Source organism: Lethenteron reissneri, chromosome 7 (assembly GCF_015708825.2).
Source record: "Lethenteron reissneri isolate LAM-NWPU_2019-01 chromosome 7, ASM1570882v1, whole genome shotgun sequence".
Lineage (NCBI taxonomy): Eukaryota > Metazoa > Chordata > Hyperoartia > Petromyzontiformes > Petromyzontidae > Lethenteron > Lethenteron reissneri.
Window position 1 is genome coordinate 5,119,084 of NC_083785.1, and position 21,920 is coordinate 5,141,003.

General features: G+C 59.1%; 2 protein-coding genes across 2 annotated transcripts; both read right to left on the reverse strand.

Moving 5' to 3' along the window:
• Positions 1–8: 8 nt before the first annotated feature.
• LOC133356303 (serum paraoxonase/arylesterase 2-like) lies at positions 9–7,521 on the reverse strand. The gene is made up of 9 exons (XM_061573752.1): positions 7,403–7,521; positions 5,338–5,414; positions 4,854–4,909; positions 4,193–4,364; positions 3,581–3,725; positions 2,708–2,908; positions 2,158–2,239; positions 1,710–1,838; positions 9–718 (listed from the first exon to the last, which is right to left on the reverse strand). The coding sequence occupies exons 1-9, from the start codon at positions 7,465–7,467 to the stop codon at positions 548–550; spliced, it is 1,098 nt and encodes a 365-aa protein (XP_061429736.1). The 5' UTR covers positions 7,468–7,521; the 3' UTR covers positions 9–547.
• Positions 7,522–13,124: 5,603 nt separating this feature from the next.
• LOC133356325 (uncharacterized) lies at positions 13,125–20,425 on the reverse strand. Its single transcript, XM_061573792.1, has 3 exons — positions 20,028–20,425; positions 16,704–16,772; positions 13,125–13,804 (listed from the first exon to the last, which is right to left on the reverse strand). The coding sequence occupies exons 1-3, from the start codon at positions 20,244–20,246 to the stop codon at positions 13,760–13,762; spliced, it is 333 nt and encodes a 110-aa protein (XP_061429776.1). The 5' UTR covers positions 20,247–20,425; the 3' UTR covers positions 13,125–13,759.
• Positions 20,426–21,920: the final 1,495 nt, after the last annotated feature.

Genomic DNA, 21,920 nt, shown 5'->3' on the forward strand with positions numbered 1-21,920 from the left:
ACGTAAGGAATAGTTCTTGATTTATTTTTCATGTTCGACACCTTTAATATTACCGTACATAATAAACCCTTAAGCGAAAAGCAATCGGTTTTGATTCCCGAAATAAGCAGCTTTCTATTACAGTAGAAACAATATGGCTCCTGTGGCACCGTGAACCGGGCGTTGCCACCGGTTCCCGCGACGTTCACGGTTCGACATCGCCCTCGACTCTCAGCCACGGCGTGCGAGCACCGCCGCCACGCTACGTCACGAGCACGCGGGTCGGGGCGCGAGCCGTCTCCGAGTGGGGCCGCCACGCATATGGGCAGAGTACGAATCTCCGCAGCGATTTAAATCCGCATTACCAACTACTTTGAGGTGTTTAATTTAAAGGCCAATTACAAATTACGCATTTAATGAAATAACATTTTAAATTCCACGGTAATTCGGACAATGCCCTCGTCTGCCATCCTCCGGCTGGTGGGGGAGGAGGATGAGAGGAGGGGGTACACGGTGGGGGCGGGGGACGGTGGTGGGGTGGGGGTTGTGCGGGTGCCACCGGCGCCGTCTACACGAGCAGGTCCGCCCGGCAGTGCAGCGTGCGGTGATACACGGAGCCCACGAGGAGGTGGGCCCCGTGGCGCGCCGCCACGGAGGAGCCCTGCAGCGTTCCGTCCAAGCTGAGCAGGACCTGGGACACGCGCGGCTGCGGCGACGCGGCGTTCTCCACGCGGAGGACCTGGCAGAGGGACGGGGGCGAAGGCGTGTGGAGGGTGGCGTGGGACGCAAACCCTGGCTCCCCCACGCCGACCGCGAGCGGTGTCGCCGCCTCGCTACCGTCGCTAGTCGGTGGGCGCGGGTCAAGAGGTCGCTCGATGCTTCACTTGGGAATTCCCCCCACCCCCCCAGCCATATTTGCTCCCGTCATCTTGCTCAATTCCAGAAACACGTTCTACTCGGCTTCATGCCCCGCTTCCTCCACCCACGTCGAGGTCTCGTGCTGCCAGACACGGACCGCTTCGTCCCGTCGCCACACTCTCCGACCACCACACTGCAGGTCACTCGTCCACCCACTCGCCCACCCACTACACCAGCCACCCACTACACCAGCCACCCACTCACCGCACCGCAGGGCACCGCACTTCCCTTTCTGCTTCTACCATCGCTTCCATCGTCTCTTTTTCCAAGCTCTCACAATAACCACGCTCAATTCAATAAACCTGTTCATAATGTCAACTGTGTGATTTTTGTTGCAGGCCGTACCGCCCTTCTGAAGTGGTCACAAATATCACCGATTGACTGTAAACAATTTAAAACAAAAATAACTTTACAGGGTAAGGCCCACTGAGCTATATATATATATATACTTATCAGAAACGGCCTGGCCAAAAATGATAGCTCAACGAAGTAGCTTATCACGTCGACATTATAGCAGCCAAATACTCTTTGCGCATGTTCATTCTAAATGTGGAGGACCTGGAGAAAGATCGTCGCCACCATGGGGAGTGCATGCAATAAATAGCAAATCGAAGCCATGACCTCCTGCATACCCAACGAGGGAGTTGACGCCTCGCCACCGCGGCCCTGCGAAGGACACGGAGGCGGCACCGCGTCCTCCTCCCAGATCCCTTCCCGCAAAGAGTACACAATGCCGCGGCACGGAGATCGGTCGGGTCACTGAGGGAAAGCGGTGGGGGGGGGGGCTATTTATGGGTCACGAGGGGGGCTACCTCCATTCCGGGGGGGCTGCTGGGGTCCAAGCGGACGATCTTCCACGCGTTGGGGTGGCACGCGAGCCACACGTCGCCCGTCGCCGGGTCCACCGCCACGTTGTCCGGCATGGACGGCAGCGCCACGACCTGCGCCCAGAGACGGGAGGCTCGCGGACTGGGTCAGGGCGCACGCTGAGGGTCAGGGTTCGTGGTGAGGGTCAGGGTGCACGCTGAGGGTCAGGGCTCGTGGCGAGGGTCAGGGCTCGCGGTCAGGGTCAGGGTGCACGCTGAAGGTCAGGGTTCGAGGCGAGGGTCAGGGTCAGGGTGCACGCTGAGGGTCAGGGTTCGTGGTGAGGGTCAGGGCTCGCGGTTAGGGTCAGGGTCAGGGTGCACGCTGAGGGTCAGGGTTCGTGGCGAGGGTCAGGGTGCACGGCGAGGGTCAGGGTTCGCGGTGGGCCCCACGTACCTGAAGTGGAACGAGGCCGGGCCCGGGGCTCCTGCCGAGCACGTGCAGCTCCGCTGCGGAGACATCCGCGACGTACACGTGTCTGTGGACGGTGACACACACGGTGACACACACGGTGACACACACGGTGGTACACACGGTGACACACACGGTGGTACACACGGTGACACACACGGTGACAGCAGACAAAGATCCCACGAATAGCATGAACAGACTCTTGTGGCAAGTTGCTGTTAGCGAGCGCCTAAGGAGGCTGGCAGAGCACACAAGGAGTTGGGTGGTCAACACCATGCCGAACCAACCTCGTCTCCCCAACTTTCGAAAATGTAACTGGTCATAACCATGGATAGGAACTCCTCCACTCTCTCCACAATGCCCCATAACTCACAGGGAGATGACGGGGCAAAGTGAACGATAACACAAAGGATAAAGTAAACAGAGTACCAAGTACACACACGCACGGCCGCTCCCATCGACCACCGCCGCTCGCTGCGGCGGCCAGCGAGTGTTGGGGAGGGTTCAACGCGGGGGGGGGGGGGGGCGGCCGCACCTCCCGTCCGGCGATCCGGCGATGCCGTTGGCCGAGCGGAACCCGGTGGCCACGACGGCGACGGTGCCGTTGGGTGCGCGGAAAACCACGTTGGTCCAGCGCAGGCCGAGCAGCACCTCCAGCGGCCAGAGCGCCACGGGCAGTGCGTGGTCATTGGTGGCGTAGAACGAGTCGGGCCCCACGGCCCACACGTCGTTGACGCTGCGCGCGGCACGGGGACGAGAATCGGGGCAAGAGGTCATCGCGGCCAGGGCCACCGATGACACCGCACCTCCAACGCTCTTTCCCCTCCACCAGATCCCGTAGCTGCCGCACAGTCGAGACACGCGGCGACCTCCAGTCTCCCACCGCCCCCGTGCGCTCCGAGGCCTTCCCTTGCCCTTGGTCACGGGACTCGTGGAGGCCGCTCCGATGACCGTCTCGGCGATCGGCCCTCCTTCATCCCCAACGCCGCCCGCGGTCCCACCCAGCGGGGCCGTTTTACCCCTCGATCCCTACGACGCTCGCCTGCAACAGCGACTTGAATACTCTCTGGTTCTTGCGGTAAAGTCACTATTTTCTATCTACGCCACTTTACCGAAAGAACCAGAGAGGATGGATTCCTGCCGTCACGAAAGCTTCAAATCAAGACAGCGACTTGAATATCCACAGGATGTGAACTTCCACCCACATGCAAGTGAAAAGGTCGAGACCGTTGGGTCTCACATCGAGGCCCTCATTCGAGGTCTCTCAGGGGACTCACTGGGGTTTCACAAGGGACTCACTGGGGTCTCTCAGGGGACTCACTGGAGTTTCACAGGGGACTCACTGGGGTTTCACAGGGGACTCACTGGGGTTTCACAGGGGACTCACTGGGGTTTCACAGGCCCTCACCTGCTCAGGAGGGGGTCCATGACGGTGTGCTCGTGGACGAGCGAGCGCGACTCCGGCTCGTAGCGGTAGATCTTCACGCGGCTCTCAAAGGCGCCGCCCTCCATGGGGTGGTGGACGACGAAGAGACGCACCACCTCGTCGCCGCCTTGTCAGCCACGCCGGCCGCGAGGGGACAGGAGACACGCGTGAGCGAGCGGCGACCTCACCACGGGTCGTCATCTTCTTCCAAACCACAGGTCCTGCGATTCCCTTTCTCCACGAGCGTCTGGCATCCTATCCTCCCACCACCTCAGCCTCCCTCAGGGGCCTCTACCACCTCGCGACGCCGAAAACCCAAGGGGATCGTGGCGATGCCGGCTCAGCGCATCTGACCCCCGAGCGAATCAACCCTCTCATTATTCTGCTCGTGGTGCCTCACCGGGGGCTTGACACCCTTTCTTGAGCACGGTCCTGCTAAGTTTTCGCAGCTACCGCTGCTGCCACCGCGCGACTGAGGACGTCGCATCCCGGGCCCGGCGGGCACCACGGCGACCCTCCCCCCGACGCGGTCAAATGCCGAGCGCCCGCAGCAGTCGGGGGGCAGAGGGGCGGGGGAGGCTCAGCCCCGGTCACCTGCGTGCGACACGTGCAGGCTGATGCCGTGGGGGTTGAGGGCGGACGCGTCGGGGTCGCCCACGACGACGAGGGGCGAGGGCCGCGGGGCGCCCGCCGCCGTCACGTCCACCGTGAAGATGCCGCCCGGGCGGCCCTCGTTCAGGTCGGGCATTCCGGGGTAGCGCAGGCCCTGCGGCCCGCGGGGCGCGGGAGCGGCGCACGGGAGAGGAGGGCGCATATCACGTTTCCCCCCGAGATTTAAAACAGACGGCGAACACGGGAACGGAGTGGAGGTCAGCGAGAGAGAGAGTTAGTGAGAGGGTGGGGGGCGATCGAGGGGCAGGGCCACGCGGAGCGACACGCGGATACAAAACACGCGAGTCTCCTCCTGCGTGAGTGCGTGCGTGCGAGCGAGCGAGCGAGCGAGCGAGCGCGCGCGTGAGTGAGTGAGTGCGTGAGTGAGTGAGTGAGTGCGTGAGTGAGTGCGCGAGTGCGTGAGTGGTGGGTGAGTGCGTGCCAAGCCACGGGCTCTAGGTGGCGCTGGAGGCTGCGCATTATTTGCTGAGTTTTAAACGTCGGACAAGACCAAAACACTTCGAGACTTTGCGAACGTTTAAAGGGTTAAGCCGTCAACACCCCCAGCGGGACGAAGCATCGCAGACAGTGGCCGGAGACTCACGGAGGAGATGAAGGCCATCCCGTTCGGGAGGAACTCAATGTCCTCCGATCCAAACCCTGCCAATGGAACAAAAAAAAGAAGCACAGCAGGGACGCACGGAGTCCACGTGTACAGCTGAGTGTGTACAGGTAAGCACAGGTGTGTACGGGTGTGCAAGTACAGGTGAGCGTGTGCAGGTGAGTGTGTGCAGGTGAGTGTGTACAGGTGAGTGTGTACAGGTGTGTACAGGTGAGCGTGTACAGGTGTGTACAGGTGAGTGTGTGTACAGGTGAGCGTGTGCAGGGTAGCGTGTACAGGTGCGCGTGTAGAGGTGTGTGCAGGGGTGTGCAGGTGAGTGTGTACAGGTGAGTGTGTACAGGTGAGTGTGTGCAGGTGAGCGTGTGCAGGTGAGCGTGTAGAGATGAGCGTGTAGAGGTGAGTGTGTGCAGGTGTGTGTGTAGAGGTGTGTACAGGTGAGTGTGTAGAGGTGTGTAGAGGTGTGTACCCATGGGCCCATGGTCCAGGAGGCTGCAGGCGCTGAGGTCGGTCTCGCGGAGCTCCCGGAACAGGCCCAGCTTGGAGCTGGAACGAGCGGCCACAATGCTATCAGCAACAATACCTGACTTTACAAATGGAGTTGAGCCGTCATGTTCACTGCCTAGAAGTGCACCACGAGGAAGCGTGGAGGGTGCCCGCTTGGAGTCGCGCGGAGCCCGGGGGAGGCGGCAGGGACACCCCGGGGAGGGGACGCCGAGATCGGCTCGCGGGCGCTCCTTACTTTTGCGAGAGCCGTGCCAGATGGCAAATGGCTTCGGGGTAACCTCCATACAGCAGGGGATTGATGTTGTAGCTGATGAGAGAAGGCACAGCAAGTCTGGGCACTCGTGGCGCTCACTCCAGTCTACAGCGACATCTCGGCCAGCGACGATCAGGACGTCTACACGAATCGATAGGGAGCAGGGGCAGTGACGATGGCGAGTTGTGTTGATGGAGGCGCTCCCCTTCACGCCAGGGTGTCTCAGAGCGCTTCACGTCTCATCATCGCAACGCAAGTGAAAGGGGCACCCTCAGTGGCAGCTGCCTCTGTGCGGCGCGATGGTTCCTGCTGCGTGAACTCCCTGTGGCAGACTCGGCACCTAGCCTGGCACGAGTGGGCAGGTATCGGCTCCAACCCCCATCCCCAAGGTTCGTCCGTAGGCTGACGTTTCAGGCAAAACCCCTTTTTCAGAGCAAAGATAAAGGGACTGGCTTGTAGTTGGAGATGGCCACCTTACCAGTGAGGTCCTTCTGACAAAACTGTAAACGGTTCCAACAGAAGCCACAACATCCAGGGCCTCGTCAGCAAGTCGGCTTGGCTTGAACCACCGCTGCTGAAATCCCGACGTCATGGGCACGCGTCCTCCGTGTCAAGACACGGGTCCGAGCTCGCCACAGACCTCCTCCATGCTACAGCTCACACACTCCTCCACACTCTGCCACTGCCTCCACACTCCACCACACTCCACCACGCGCTGTCACTGCCTCCACACTCCACCACACTCCACCACACGCTGTCACTGCCTCCACACGACTCCACACTGTCACTGCCTCCACACTCCACCACACTCCACCACACTCCACCACACTCCACCACACTCCACCACGCGCTGTCACTGCCTCCACACTCCTCCACACTCCACCACACTCCACCACGCGCTGTCACTGCCTCCACACTCCTCCACACTCCACCACACTCCACCACACGCTGTCACTGCCTCCACACTCCTCCACACTCCACCACACTCCACCACGCGCTGTCACTGCCTCCACACTCCACCACACGCTGTCACTGCCTCCACACGACTCCACACTGTCACTGCCTCCACACTCCACCACACTCCTCCACACTCCACCACACTCCACCACACTCCACCACACGCTGTCACTGCCTCCACACTCCATCACACTCCTCCACTCTCCACCACACTCCTCCACACTCCACCACACTCCTCCACACTCCATCACACTCCTCCACTCTCCACCACACTCCTCCACACTCCATCACACTCCTCCACTCTCCACCACACTCCTCCACACTCCTCCACACTCCACCACACTCCACCACACGCTGTCACTGCCTCCACGGGCTCCCCGTGCTTGGCCCCCGCATCGCCTGCGACGTTCGACCCCCCCAGTCTCAGCAGGCGCGCAGCCTGCTGAGACTGGGAGGGGGTGAGCGACCACCACACGCACACAGACAGGTGGTGGCGGTGCTACAGGCTGCAGCTGCCGCTGCTGCGGAGTTGTGCCGGAAGCATGTTGCACTAGGAACAACAACCGCCGTCTGCCACGCGGTGGCGGTGACGTCACCACGGCGCTTGTGCCAGACTAGGTGCACCTTGGCACATTGTTGTACTACACCTCTGCACTCTCTGCACGCCTCCACCACCATAGCCACCACCATCAGTTGGCCGACGGCGGTGGTGAAGACTGGCCAGGCCAGGCCCCCCCTCCCGCACGCATCGCCCCCACATCCAGCAGTGGAGTGCCGAGGCGCGCCGCGTGGCTGTGAAGAGGGCGGACGCCGCTACCTGAGGTCGTGAACTCGCGCGGCGACCACCGCCAGCGCCACCACGACCGCGACGCCTCCCCACATGGCCGCGCTGAGTTCTCCCCGAGAAGTCTCCACAAACCACGTGGGCGCTGTGGGTGGTGGCACGTGGGTGGGGCACGTGGGTGGGAGCGCAGTGGGTGGGTGGGTCCAGTGGGTGGGGGCACTGTGGGTGGGGGCACTGTGGGTGGGGGTAGTGGGTGGGTCCTGGTTCCGAGTGCCACTGATGACGAGGTTGGAGACGAGAGCACGTGGTGTTACCGACGCCGTCATCATCACCGCACTCGTCTCCGCTTCCTTCCTGATGCTCAAACCCCAAGAGTTGCCGCAGTCAGACACTCGCACCCCTCCCCGAGGGGGGCAGGTGCTGGTCTCAACAGGTGCAGGTCTCAACAGGTGTTGAGACCTGCACCTGTTGAGACCAGCACCTGTTGAGACCAACAGGTGCAGGTCTCAACAGGTGCAGGTCTCTGGTCTCAACAGGTGTTGAGAGCAACAGATGTTAGTCTCAACACCGGCCTGTTCCATCACTACCACCATCATCATCATCACCACGAATCCCATCCGCCACCATCATCCCCATCTGGCTCCGGGCCTCCCCATCGTGGTGATGTCTGCCAAAGTCGAGTGCGGGTCAAAGTGCATCACAGCCCGATTGGAAGTAGCCACGGACTCTCGCGTGACACGGCGAGAGTCGGATAGAGACGCAGCCCTGCAAGTTCTCGCTCACGCTGCTGCTGGCAGAAGGGCCTCCACTCGAGGGCACTTGGTCTAATCTTCCACGCTGACCACACGAGTTGGAATAGTTGGGCCGCGTACCCCACGCTTTACCCACCACACGAGACCAGCCGGCCGACTCAACCCATTTGCACTGCTCGGTGCGCAGAGGCAATTGGGGGGGGGACCATGACGGCAGCGTGGCAGCCACACGGGATGGAGCGGCACTGCTCAGCTCGCCGAATAAAACTCCACGACGGCCGTGGGACCAATCAACAAGAGCCGAGAAAACCGAGTTGAGCATTGGTGCGAAATCGAATTACGTCCACCGCTCCTAAGACATCGGCTGGCGGGGGACAGGCGGGACAGGCGGAACAGGCGGGACAGTCGGGGGTCAGGCGGGCAGCCACCACCGGGTGGCGCTCTCATTGCGCCACAGCGGCGCGCGGTCGTGGTCCACTGCGTCGTCCGCGGTGGACCCCCCGCCCCCCCCGCTGACTCCACGGGGTGGCGCTGTGACCTTCGCAGCCGACGAGGGGCAGTCCCGGTAGAATCTTGGCCGCCGCGCCCTGGACATGGCTCGGTTGGGGATGGCCTGTGAGCTGTGACGACCGACGAGCCAAGTCGGCGAGCGGCCACGAGGACGGGCCCTCCTGTCCGTGATCCGCTGCAGACTCCGGTGCCGCTAGGCCGAGCAGCCCTGCCAAGCTGCACCGAGCAAAACAACGCAGAATGCGCCGAATCCCACGGCGTCTCAGATCAAGCAGTGCTCGGCCAAGGTGGCGTTCGCACGCGTGACCACCGTGAACGCCCTTGCGACAGCAGTGGCGTGAGAGCGAGCCCTTGCGGGGCTGCGCCTTCACCCACCTGCTGGATCTCCTCTCTGTTTCAAAGAACAAATGTGACCTACGGTCTTCGCTCATTTACCAGCTTCACATTCCCTATTGCCGTACAAATACTGGAGGAAGGGCTTTTGCTATTGATGCCCCCAGGGTCTGGAATGCTATTGCCAATAAACTGCAACTTGAATCACTACCTATGAGATCTTCACTCAAAACTGCTCTAGAGGAGTTGTACACCCCTAGCTGCCACTGCAATTTAGTGGTATAAAATACAATGTTTCGCTCCGGATGATCGCTGCAAAGTATGCAAAGTATGCAACGTATTATCTGTGTTTTGATTTAGTGCGCTGATCTTAAAGGTGCATTGAAAAATGTTGATACTCCGACTGATGCTCCTACTGTTGTGGAGTGACTCATGCAGCCAGTTATGGCTGCAGAGTTTGGTAGTACATGTTGTTTACGTCGTTTATTGTGAAAATTCGGTCACAGTTCCTATGACCACTGTTTCATTGCTTTTGATGGCCTTAATCTAAGTTGTCTTGTGGTTGTTGTTGTTTGACTTGCATCCCACTGGGATATTTGCACAGGGTTGGTGTACAGTGATTTTTTCTGCAATATTTTGCTGTCTTTTCTTGGATTTTCTGTTTGCACATAGTCACTTTAAGATGTTTTCTTGTTCATGTTTTTGTTTGTTGCGGTTGCACCCGATTCAAGGGCCGAATGGCTCACAGGGCTATACCTAATAAATTAACTTTTAACTTTGAACCTTATACGCGCCCAGGTGGCTCCGCCGTGGAGCGAGCGGCTCACAGTCGGAAGGGCGCGAGTTCAAGTCCTGGCTGGGGGCCCATCGGCACTCGGGGGTCGATCAAACGAGCACCACTTCGTGGGGAAGTCAACAGTGACTGTCCAATGGAGAGACTCTCTCCTGCCGTAGGAATGTGGAATATCCACGACTGGCTCAGAGTTGTAAGCGGGAGATGAGATGAACTCCGCCAATGACTCAATGCTCATGAGATTGCGTTGGCTTTGACCAGGAGCGCACGTCCACGTGACTCTTCGGAACGGGCGGCGTGGCTTTCCCGGCGAGGGGATGCCCTCACTGACCTCCAGTACCCCGATCCTGGGTCACCCCCCCCCACCCCCCTATGGCGCAGGGGAAGGCGTCACACCAACACAGCAAAGCGCCGCCACTGCTCACCTCGACGTTCCCGCTGAGCGCTCAAAGCGAACTCGCCCGAGATGTTTGTTCTATCGAGGCGTACCCAGAATGAGTAACCTACATTTACGTGTGTGAGTGTGCGCGTCTTTGTGTGCATGTGGGTGTGCTGGCCACCCACCCCCTCTTGTGCCGTGCCGGCGTCATAGGCGCTCGCTAACAGCACTTGCTCCTTCAGTCTATCAAGGCTACACGGGGGATCTTTGATCTTTGTTGTGTGTGTGTGTAAGATGGAGCGGTGGCGCAATGCTTAGCGCTGTTTGTCGCGAGTTCAGCAACAGACGAACTGGTTCTCTTCCATCGGCCAACTCGGCCTGGTGCGGCGTGGAAACACCAACTTTGAGGAAACAAAGGCGGCCGGGCGTGGTGTTCAACAGGTGCTCGCTAACAACCCTTGCAGACAATGTCTCCTTCACGTGAGTGCCTCGCCACACACAAACTACCAAGTGTCCCCTGCACACCCCATTGGCGCCACGGCCTCCTTCTGGGAGTGAATCATTCAGCAGCATGTCTTCAACACAAGTGAACCCCTGGTTGAGTTTCGACATTCAGTGCCTCGCCAACAGCGTCAGGCTCGCTCGAATCAATACCGGTGAACTGGCAACTGTGTATCGGCAAGGGCCCTCTCTTCAAGACGTGGCTCGTATGGCCGTTGTGGAAGATATTAAACAAATAATGAACCTGTCCCCGTGGTTCAGCTGTCTCGCGTGTGGTTACCTCGCGGCCGCAGCCCCACTGTGCACACACTCACAGAGTTGCGCAAGCACCACGCGGTTGTGCAAATACCTCCGATTCAACATCTAAGCACACAGAGACATTCACCCGCAGCCCTCCCTGCAAGGACCTCGAGATTCGTGGCGCGGCAAGTGACGCGGTCACCGAGACGACAACGGCGGCAGAACATGAAGTTGCACGACCACCGCCTCGTGTTTCTTCCCGGCTTGAGTGGGCGTTGGCGAACAGCACTTGGCCCAAAGGCCTCTGATCGGCTGTTGAAGATTGCGGCGTTACTGACGAGATGCTTCTACCGGGCGAGAGCAGGCTGGGTGCAGTTCTTTGGTAAAGTTGAACGGATTGCTGCAAAGCAGCAAAGCAATCGGTCCACTGCTGGATGAGGGCCCTTCCAAGGCCACGCGAGTCGTGACGCTGATGATGACGAGGATTCTGCGTTGTGCATTTTAGAGTTTGCGTCGAACCAAACCCCATTTCTAACAGAGGCAGTGGCCCGTGCCTGTCAATATCTGGCAGATCAGCAGAATTGTTTTAAGCGAGCCTGACTCTGCTGATGAGACAGCGAAACCAAACACCGGTCCAGAGGTCGCTTCTAATAAACCAATGCTGTTGGTAAGAAGGCCGTGTGGCATATGGGATGTGTTAGATAATCGTTTTCATTTTATTTTTTATGTCGAGGGACAGCTGTCGGAGGCGAATTCTCCGCTAAACTCTCCTGTAGCTGGGTGCGATGGGTGGTCGCTAACAGCGCCTGGCACGCCCGTCTGTTTCGGGGGTCTCTGTGTGCGTGATCGTGAGCCCGTTTCTACATCGACACAAATCCACAATGAGCGTCTCGTGAATGATTCACAGCGCCAGGAGGCAGGAGCCAGGGGCAATAACCGTCACCTCGGTGTCGTGGAGTGCCACGTGGAGTGCAGGAGCAGGCGACAGCCGTGGAGTGCCACGTGGAGATGGCGGCAACGATGAGGGAGGTTTCCGATTGAGCTGCCCTCTTTTACGCCGGGGTCGTCTCTGAGCGTGTCACATCGCATCTCATCTAAAACATATTTGAAAGGGCACCCCAGTGGCAGCTATCCCTGTGCGGCACAAGGCGACTCCACACCTGGGCCTGCAGGCATCAGTCGGTCAGGAGAGTGACGATTTCTGCTGCTGCTGCCGTGCAATCCCACTTCGGCGAAGCGATGAAGGTGAAGAGTGAAGGCGCAGCCTTACAAGCACTCGCTGAGGCCAGCGCCGGTGGAAGGGCCTCCGGTAGCGAGAGCTCGACACAGGGTATTTGGCCTACTCTTCCACGCTTTGGCGTGACCAAGAATCAAACATTCATCAATGTATTGCACGGTCCAAATACCGTAATTGCAGCAGGATCCTCTCTAATTCCATGCAGCTGTGCGGCGGTTAGGGGCCGTAAGATAGCGCCTGGAAGGGCAGGTGTGAACTTTACAGCGGCATGGTCTTGCAGCAGGAAAAAGCGATGGCGAGGTTTGTTGATGCCACCAGCATCGGCCGTGAGGACCGCTCAATCTTGGCTTTTTAGTCGGTCGACAATGGTGGGAACACCGCGAGCCCCCCCCCCCCCCCCCCCCCCCCGGTGATCTTCACGTGGAGTTTCCAACAATGGTGGCTCAGGGCCTCCAGTGAACGTGGCGTGAGGAAGTTTGGCCGGTGATGTGCAGCACGTCTTCTTCGAACGCTGGGGAGCCGTAAAAATCTCTGTGCCAGCGTGGACGGCACCCTCGTGTTCACCTTCTGAAGCGCTCGCTCGTCACCGTGGCGTGTGCAATGACCACCACCACCACCACGTGACTTTTCTTTCGTGTGGTGCGCGGTGCTTTTAGTGGCGCGTAAATTTGTAGCGTTTATTTTCATTAGTTTGCTGGTGACTTTGTGTGTTGCATATCGAAATCGCCTCCAGTGCTGTTGCTGCTGGCGGCAATAAAAGTTGTTTAAAAAGTCAAGGTCTCCTCTCTCTCCCTCTCCCTGCGCCCACGGACACCGACATCCACCAATTAGAGCGCCACGACCACTCAGGTCACCACCGATGACCCAATCGCCCGGAATGCGCCACAACTCGTCTGCGCTCAGATGCTGGGGCAGCTTTGTGTAATGAAGCGCGCTTAAATAAACCCGAGACGACCCCATACAGCGTGGCCAGGACCACATCCAGCAGCGGATAAAAACACAACAATGTCTGTCGGGGAACACACCTTTTATTTTATTGGGACCCATGAACCGTGTGCAATTAAAAAGGCACACGGACAAAACCACGGAGCAAATGATCGTTTTAAAAAACCACAAAAACACCTCTCAAACACGCAAAACACTCAAGCGCACACACACCTCTCAACACAAACACACACACACCACCGTCAAGCACAAGCGAGGGAGATGCAGCGACTGTCCGTTGCGCATAACGGGGAGCCCCCCCCCCCCATGGTTGGCACGCTGCGCTCAAACCCGGCGACCTCAATTTAAGTCCCAGGCACGGCTAACATCAGTGGCGAGGGATATCGGAACCGGTCCTGGTCGTTGCGTGCGGCTCGGGGGCCAATGCGAGTATTGTTTCCTGGCGTGTTGGGGGCGCTGGGATCTCACCGATTATTACACAGTTGCTGCTCAGGGACAGGGAGGGCAGTTGTGGATGTTGATGGAATCTTCAGTCGGGGACCATGCCCTGCTTCCTCCCCTGGGAGATGTTACCGTGCAGGGTGCGGGCCAGGGAGTGCTGGGCGCAAGGAGGGGAGTGATGGGTGTGCGAGTGTTGCAGGAGATCGAGTGCTGCGAACGAGATGCTGGGTGTGGGAGAGGGCGCTGGGTGTCACTCCATCTAGGATCTGTGCATGTTCTGTGCACCCGGTGCTTCCTTCAGCTCCTGCAGGGAGGCACGGTCATGCAGGGAGAAATAGGTCAGACACGATCATTAGGTCAGTCAAGTGTACCTAGAACCACACTGGAGCGCGCCGAGACAAGAGGCAGAACTGGCCATGCAGGTACAAGAACGAGTCTAGACGGTCCAGCAAGGAGGAGTCCATCCAGATATTCGCGATCACACTGGGCAGCGACGTAGCCGTCATCGCGGTGCAGCACGCAGGGCAGCCTCAGCGGGGCCCGTGCCCCACCGGGGCAGAGGCGCCGGGCTACCAAGAGGCGCGAGAAATTGGGCAGCTGGTGGGAGGGTAGCATGGCGGGGGGGAGCAGCAATGCCATCCCTTGCATCCACGCTACACTGGTGCACGGGGGAATTTGTTCTGGACAGCGATCGCTTGTTCAGAAGCCGGGGGAAATGTGAGGGCAAGTGAAGCAGACACAGCTCGGAACTGGAATGCAGAACAGAGCGGCGGAGCCAACGAGCCCTGCCGGCTGCCCGTGCGTGCCCAGGCCACGCGAGCCCAGGCCACGCGAGCCCAGGCCACGCGAGCCCAGGCCACGCGAGCCCAGGCCACGCGAGCCCAGGCCACGCGAGCCCAGGCCACGCGAGCCCAGGCCACGCGAGCCCAGGCCACGCGAGCCCAGGCCACGCGAGCCCAGGCCACGCGAGCCCAGGCCACGGCGTGGTCGCAGCCGACAGGAGCGCTGGGCGGTGGTGGCTGGGCCGCACGCGGCACCGCTCGGCACCCTGTAACTCAGCTCTGGAGGCAACGAGGGGTGGTGGATCGCACACAGACGGTGTAAAACTCCCTTTCTGTCAGCGTCGAGGTGCCATTTCCTGTCTCGCCAGAAGAAGACAGGACAACAAGTGGACTAATCGCCATCTGTTTCCATCTGTACGTGGATTAGGCACTTCCCCCTCGTGCAAGGCATGGTCTTTCTCCAGGTGCTCCGGTTTCCTCCCATTTATATGAAACACTCATCATGAATTGGCTGGAAACATCTTAAAATCAAAACCCAGTGCAGCAGCAGGATCCTAATGAAAAAACGAGTCCTAGGACTGCGTGTGGCTCTACTGGATAAGTAGATTATAATAATTGTTATCATAGGCACACCACTTGGGGGCCTTGCAGCCCAACAGCTGTGCCAGACAGGGGACAAGTCGCCGATGACAGATTGTCCACACTTGTTGACAGACGCACAGTTACGTGTGTACGACCCTTTGTCAATCCACTGCTGAATGAAAGAGTCTCCACGCCGTGCGGTAGCCGGGTTTGTTTGCCCGCGCTTCGCTGCGCGGGCCACAGCAAGGGTCTGCGTTTCCGCTGGACACTCGGGCTATCGGTGGCTGGGAGTCGAACTCGAGTCGCTGGGCCCATAGTGCAGTGCCCCAAGCACGGTACCATCGCCGGCACGAGAGCAGATGTCAGCAGGCGGCCTCTCGTCGCGACAGTAAAGTTTACGGAGAGCCACGCGGGACTCCCCGGCACCGCGGGGCTGTAAAGCCGCCAGCTCGCAGGGCACAGGGCAGCTTCAAGGCCACGCGGCTTCCGCAGACGGTTTGCTAATTGTGTAACGTGCATCTGGGTGCCATGGACAGGCTGCCTCCCCGTCACGGTAATGTGGAATTTTCACCACCGACTCAGAACCGCCAACAGAGCGTGTTCGAGCAGCAGTCTCACTTTATCCCGATTCCATCATCACCACGTGAGCCATGATCAATCTTTCACCCTCGTGCGACGTAACAATCGGCCCCGAGCCGATTCCCTCGCTCCGTCTCCCTCTGGGGCGCGCTGCCCCCCCACGCGGCCCTCACGACGGCCGTGCCTCCCGCGCGAGACGCCGGTGTGGAAGTCGACCGCGGTCGGCTCCCCGAGATCGTGACCTTAGCCTTCAAAGGCCGCCATCCCCGCGGGCGGCGTCCGCGTGGGTGGCGGCGCACGCGCCCGAGCCCCGTCGCGCGCTTACGAGTTCGCTTTGCGCGACCGTGTGAGAACTCGGGAGGCCAGGATGGGAGTCTCAGTGGCAGGAGTGGCGGGGGTCCCCAAAAGCCAAAAGGGAAGAAAAGCACCAGCACCGAAGCAAAACAGAAGTCGGAACAAAAACAACCGCGTCGTCACGTGAGAGATAAAACATTCGTGTCTGCGGCTGCTTCACCCCGTGACGCGTTCACTCCTCAAACTCCCCCAGTCAGCGCAGCGAAACGTCGAACATCGTGCCCAACAACGCACAGCGCACCGATCCGACATCACGCGGGAGAGAGAGTTGGCCCCAAGGCTCCCCCAAGGCTCCCCCAAGGCTCCCCCAAGGCTCCCCCAAGGCTCCCCCAAGGCTCCCCCAAGGCTCCCCCAAGGCTCCCCCAAGGCTCCCCCAAGGCTCCCCCAAGGCTCAGCCCCGTGGGCAGGGACGCCCAGACGTCTATGGAGGCTGGAGGCAAAGCCGCCTTCCCCGGGGTCTCGTTTCTTAACGCCCTAATCTCCACCTTTTGCGATTACCAAACGCTTTGGTTCCTAAGCAAATCGAGGCACTGCGCAATGCGCGCTGCGCGGTAATCGCAGGGCGTGGACGCGGGAGTTGGGAAACGCTGCGCCAGAGGGCAGGTTTTGGGTTTCCGTTTGGCAACGTCCCCACAACAAAATCTGCCCGAACGTCGTGGAATGTGGCCTTCCACAACGTCAAGACTTTCCTACTGGAAGAACAATGCCCACTTGCAGGGACAGCTGCCACTGGGGGTTCCCCCCATTGCTAGATTGCAGCAGAGCATTGGGAAGCATGACGCAAGGCGCTTGGAATCGCCGATTCATTTAAGCCGTTTAAATCCAAAGCGTTATCGTTTAAGTTGTGACATAAGGTCAGTAGGGGTGGGGGGGGGGGGTTAAGGGTCACGGGGGTGGTGGGCTCACCCTCGCTGTCTGGATGATGACGCAGCACGGGCAGAAGAGGGAGTAGACGAGGTCCATGCAGAAGGAGCCCTGCGCGCACACACACACACACGTGCACACACACACACACACGTGGTGCTTTACACACGACACGTATGTAGAGGGGGGGCAGCATCAAGGTCTTACCTCGCGCTGCGTGCGGTAGAATGCCACGTGGAGCAGCAACCAGATGTATTGATCCCGCACTCACAAAATAACTCCAGCCACTCGTGGATAGTCGCCTCCTTGTCACTCTTTCATCTCTACTCGCATGGGTTGCCGTGAACTTCACTCGTTGATGCCCCGATACTGACTGGGTTGTCTCATCCACCACCACACTGCACGTCACACCACTCCCTCACCCTCTCACTCACTCACCCACGTCACACCACTCCCTCACCCTCTCACTCACCCACGTCACGTCACAGCACACCACTCCCTCACCCACCCACCCACTCACCACTGCACGTCACACCACTCCCTCACCCACCCACCCACCCACGTCACAGCACACCACTCCCTCACCCACCCACCCACCACTGCACGTCACACCACTTCTCTTTCAAGGTTCTTGCTCCACTTTGGGATCCCCTCTTACAGCAAGACTCTGGCACAATGCAATACATGTGTCCACTCTCATCCTGGACAACTCTGATGGTGTTTTTGTTGCTGGCCGCTGGACGTTGTGGACATTTGGCTCATGTGCTCAGCAACCGTTTAAAAATATCTAAAATGTGAAGAATGTTCAAAAAGACAAAGATCCGCCATAAAGCAAGTGGCCAACACCACACCCGGCCGCCTTGGTCTCCCTAGTACCGCTGTTTACACACCGCCGCACCAGCGACTCATTTGATGCTCACGCGACTGAGGGTGAGGCCCAGAACCGGTTACAATATTCGCCACGATTGTTGGTCACGAGCGGGAATCGAACTCGGGTCGCCGGGTTCGTAGCAGTGTGCGAACCGCTACACTACCGCCCCCAGTTACACACACACATTATATATGTATTAGTTTCAGGGCTAATATCTTAATTGGCAAATGTGTTAACTTTTTTAACATTCAAATGCGCTGGGTAATGGGCCTGACTTGTTAGCCCTATTTGCTGCCTCCGACGTGGCCCGCTGGCCCAGAGGGGCTCCACGAGTCGGTCGTGATGCCGCAGAGCCACGTGGCGATGCGAGCCACGTGGCTCTCGACACAAAGACGAGGATGACGAGGCGTGATGACGCCTGCACAATACATCCGAGTGGCGTCGTCGTCATCATCATCAGCCATGATCGATCAACTGCTGGATGATGGTCTCCTCCGAGCCGTCGCCACCTCTCACGATGGTCGGCGACTCCGCACAGCCCCTGCTGCTCCACACGAGGAGCCGAAGTCTCGGGACGGCTCGTGCCCGGCAGCTCGGATCATGTCGCAACACCGCGGTGGCGGCTCACTGCGCGTCTCGCTCGAGGCGGGAGCGAAGTGACGCGTTGGCTTCGTTTCGTGCTCCGGGCGCGTTTTACGTGCCCGGTAAATGCGGTAACCGGTTTCTATAGCAGCTTTAGTGCGGCTATCGGAAATGCGCGAGATGGAGACCTCCCGCGTGCAGACGACGGCGTGTGGAGGGAGTCGGCGCCACTCCCCCCGTCGCCTCGGGCTCGCCAGTCGAGGGGCGCGGGTTGATTCAATTGCATCATCACCAACACCACCGCCACCACCACAGCCATCGTCATTGGTGTTGTCACCATATTACCATCACCACCATTAGTTATGTACGTGTGCGTGGGTCGCTGCGAGTTTACAATACGGTCCATCGTTTGGGTTGCACGGCCAAAATTGCAATACTGCGGCTCGTGTCTTTAATTTGGACATCTGTGAAAAAGCGCTTCATAGCTCATCGGATTCCCCCAGTATAAAAAACATCTGCCGATTCGGAGATGTGGTACAGCATCGGGCTGTAATAATAATAATACAATTTGTAACGCGCGCAAATTTGCAGACGTAGTGGCCGCAACTGTAGTTGATGTCCCGATGCGATCGGTGGTGACACCGCGAGAGTCGAGGAGGAGGAATGCGAGAGGCAGGAGGGAGTGCGACGAGGCGTGTGGGTCTGGGAGGAGGAGGAGGTGGAGGAGGAGGTGGACGAGGAGGTGGACGAGGAGGTGGACGAGGAGGTGGAGGAGGAGGTGGAGGAGGAGGTTTCGTCTATTCCGGAGGCCCTCGCTACTCGTGACCCAGGGCACCGCTGAGCGGCCACGCGCCCTTCGCACGGCGACTGCTGCTGACGTCGGGGTTAGGATCCTGGTCCCGCGAACACCAAACGCCAAGCGGGCAGCAACAAACAGCACAATTGCCGTCGCAGTTTGTAAAAAACACGTTTCTTAAATAGAGCGGTTATTTTTAGAAGACTTGAAAGAAAAACCGGGGGGAGGAACCTCTAAAGTCACAAATCGCCAAGTGGCCAGCGACGTCACCCCTGGCTGTTTATCAACTCAAAACCCTGGCGCCGTTTGCACAGGCTGCCGCCTGCCCATGCCCGAGATGGCACGCACACTCACGGAGCCGGCAGTCGTGTTTAATGTGGTCTAACAGTGAGCTACGTCATGAGTGCAGCGATGATCGTGGTGATAATGGTGGCTGCGGTTTTAGTGGAGGTAATGTGTAATGGTGATTATCATAGTGGAAGTGATGATGATTAATATAAGTGGAAGTAATGGTAATGATCGCGGCGATGACGGCGATGGCGGTGATGACGATGGTAACATCGCGATAGCGGAGGTGACGATGGTCGCCATCGTCGTGATGGACGTGACGGCTGCCAACTGTTGAGGAGCTCGATGCCAACGTCGAGGTGTGCCGCCACGACGAGGGACTTCAGGAGAGAGTCCGCGTCGTGTCGCCGTTCCTACCCCTCCCCCGTTGAAGGTGCGCAGACGACACTGCGAGTACTCGATATGGCGAGAGCTGCATGGCCACCGTGACACTGTTTGGTCTTTAACACATCTCTGTGTCGCTGTGCATCTCCATGGGTCTACAGGTGTACACAGTTTGAGTTGCATGGTAAGACTCGTCCCACCGTGGTTCGTGTTCAGTGGATCTCTACGAGTCCCTATCATCGTGTTCAGTGGACCTCGATGGGTCCCTATCGTTGGAGTGTATGGTCCATAGTTTGGCGGTAATGATGATGGTGGTGGTCGTCAGCCAACGCACAACCACCACCGCGTGACCCACGACGCAGCAGCAGCAGGAGCAGCAGCAGGAGCAGCAGCAGCAGCAGGAGCAGCAGCAGGAGCAGCAGCAGCAGCAGGAGCAGCGACTCACGTCTATGCCGCGCATCTCGCGCGTCTTGGTTCGACTCTGCGCCACGAACCACCAGCCCAGGCAGTAGACGAAGAAGGCGGCGCCGCAGAGGCAGCAGCTGCCCTGGCCCGTGTCCTCGGCGTTGTGCCCGGCCAGGATGCACGGGCAGAAGTACGTCTGCAGGCACATGCCGCAGTTCCCGAAGCAGCCGAACAGCCCGTAGGTCCAGTCCCCTCCCATGGCCGATCGAGATGTAGAACGCGCAGGAGATGGAAGTTTCGAATCTGTTGGAACACCGCGAGCGTCGCTGCTGAGCTGCCCTGCCGAGTTAATCGCGGGGCTGCTGCTGCTGGTGCTGCTGCTGGTGCTGGTGCTGCTGGTGCTGGTGCAGAGTGCGGTGCGAGCAGGGACGGCGCGCGCGCCTATATCTGGAGTAGGGAACGGGGAGGATCACCCGGGCGCCTCCTCCGCACCCAACCCCCACGACTCGCGATCACACCGCCACGCCTCGATTATTGCACTCGCTCGCTCACCTCCTTCGACAACACCCGCACAGCCTCTCCCATCGCCCAACCCCTCTGCGTGTCTCTAAGCCCTACATATAGACACAGACACAAACATTCATGGACGAACCGGTAACAGTCTTCAGAATGGGTGACCAGTTCTGAAATAAATCGGCGAGGAAGGAATGCACGACCTGGCACGCGCCAACGGACAAGCCGCACGGCGGGCTGAGTGACCGCGTGGTGCGACCTGTGCCCTGCTGCCTTCGGAGTTCGTGCGTAGCCAACCGCGCTGTGCCAAGTTCAGCATACATACAAAGGGGCAGCCCTGCAAGTGCTCGCTCACGCCTATGTTGGCGGAAGGGCTTCCGCTCGCGGGTGCTCTCGTGGGGTGTATTTGGTCTACTCTTCCACGCTGCCCAGACGTCTGAAGAGGTGGGGGCGTGCCCACACTCGACCCCTACGCAGTGCGAGCTCGTCCCAGTCGACTGGGTGCCCAGGCCCAGCCGTGACGCCGGCCACAAACTCCGCTTAAGCGCCCTTTGCGTCTCAGGTTAAAAGGTCAACGTGCTGTGTCGATCACTGCTTGGCACGTGCGGTAAACCGGTAACCGTTATATTCGAATCATTGGTTTCCATTCGATTACTGATAATTCAGAAGAAACACGATTTTAATAGCCTCGTAAAATACAAAGGTCCCCGGTGTCGCCTGACAAGGCTGCCGGGGAAGTGCTGCCACAGCAAGCAGCGAGTAGGGGAGTGGACGAGAGGCGGCGACACCGCGGGGTAAATGATTGGCCGCGAAGTCCCGGAGCCAAACAGGACGCCTCATGCACCTACCCAAGACAGTAATACGAATACCCCTTAATATTGTAGCATTATGTTTACACAGCCTATCGGCCACACGCACGACCTTCCTTGTGGGAGTGCAACATTTTAACCAGCGCCGGTTTAAACTTTAAACACACAGCGTGACTTGGGGGCGAATTAGACATTAAGTTACTTATCAGTGAAGCGTTGCTCGAGCCCAATGTTGGAGAGCTGCCATCTGTTTATAGGCATCGTCATAACCGTGAGATTCATGTCGATGGCTGCACTCGTGTTGACACATCCATGGAATACTACAGCCTCACCTTGTCGTGACGAGTCCCTTATCTGAACATCGAACTGAATGCCAACTTATGTCCTGCGCCGTAAGGAGGAGCACCACAATCTGCACTGAGACTTTGAACCGCGCCGATGCCCTCAGAACAGAGTCGGCACGGGCCCAAGTCGAGCCGTGCCCGGAGCCCGGGGGGCACCTGCTTGCTGCCATGCCCGGAGCCCGGGGGGCACCTGCTTGCTGCCATGCCAACTGGAGCTGCGGTTCGCGGTGCGGTCTCACTCCGTGCTCAGTTCCTCGCGTTAATGCG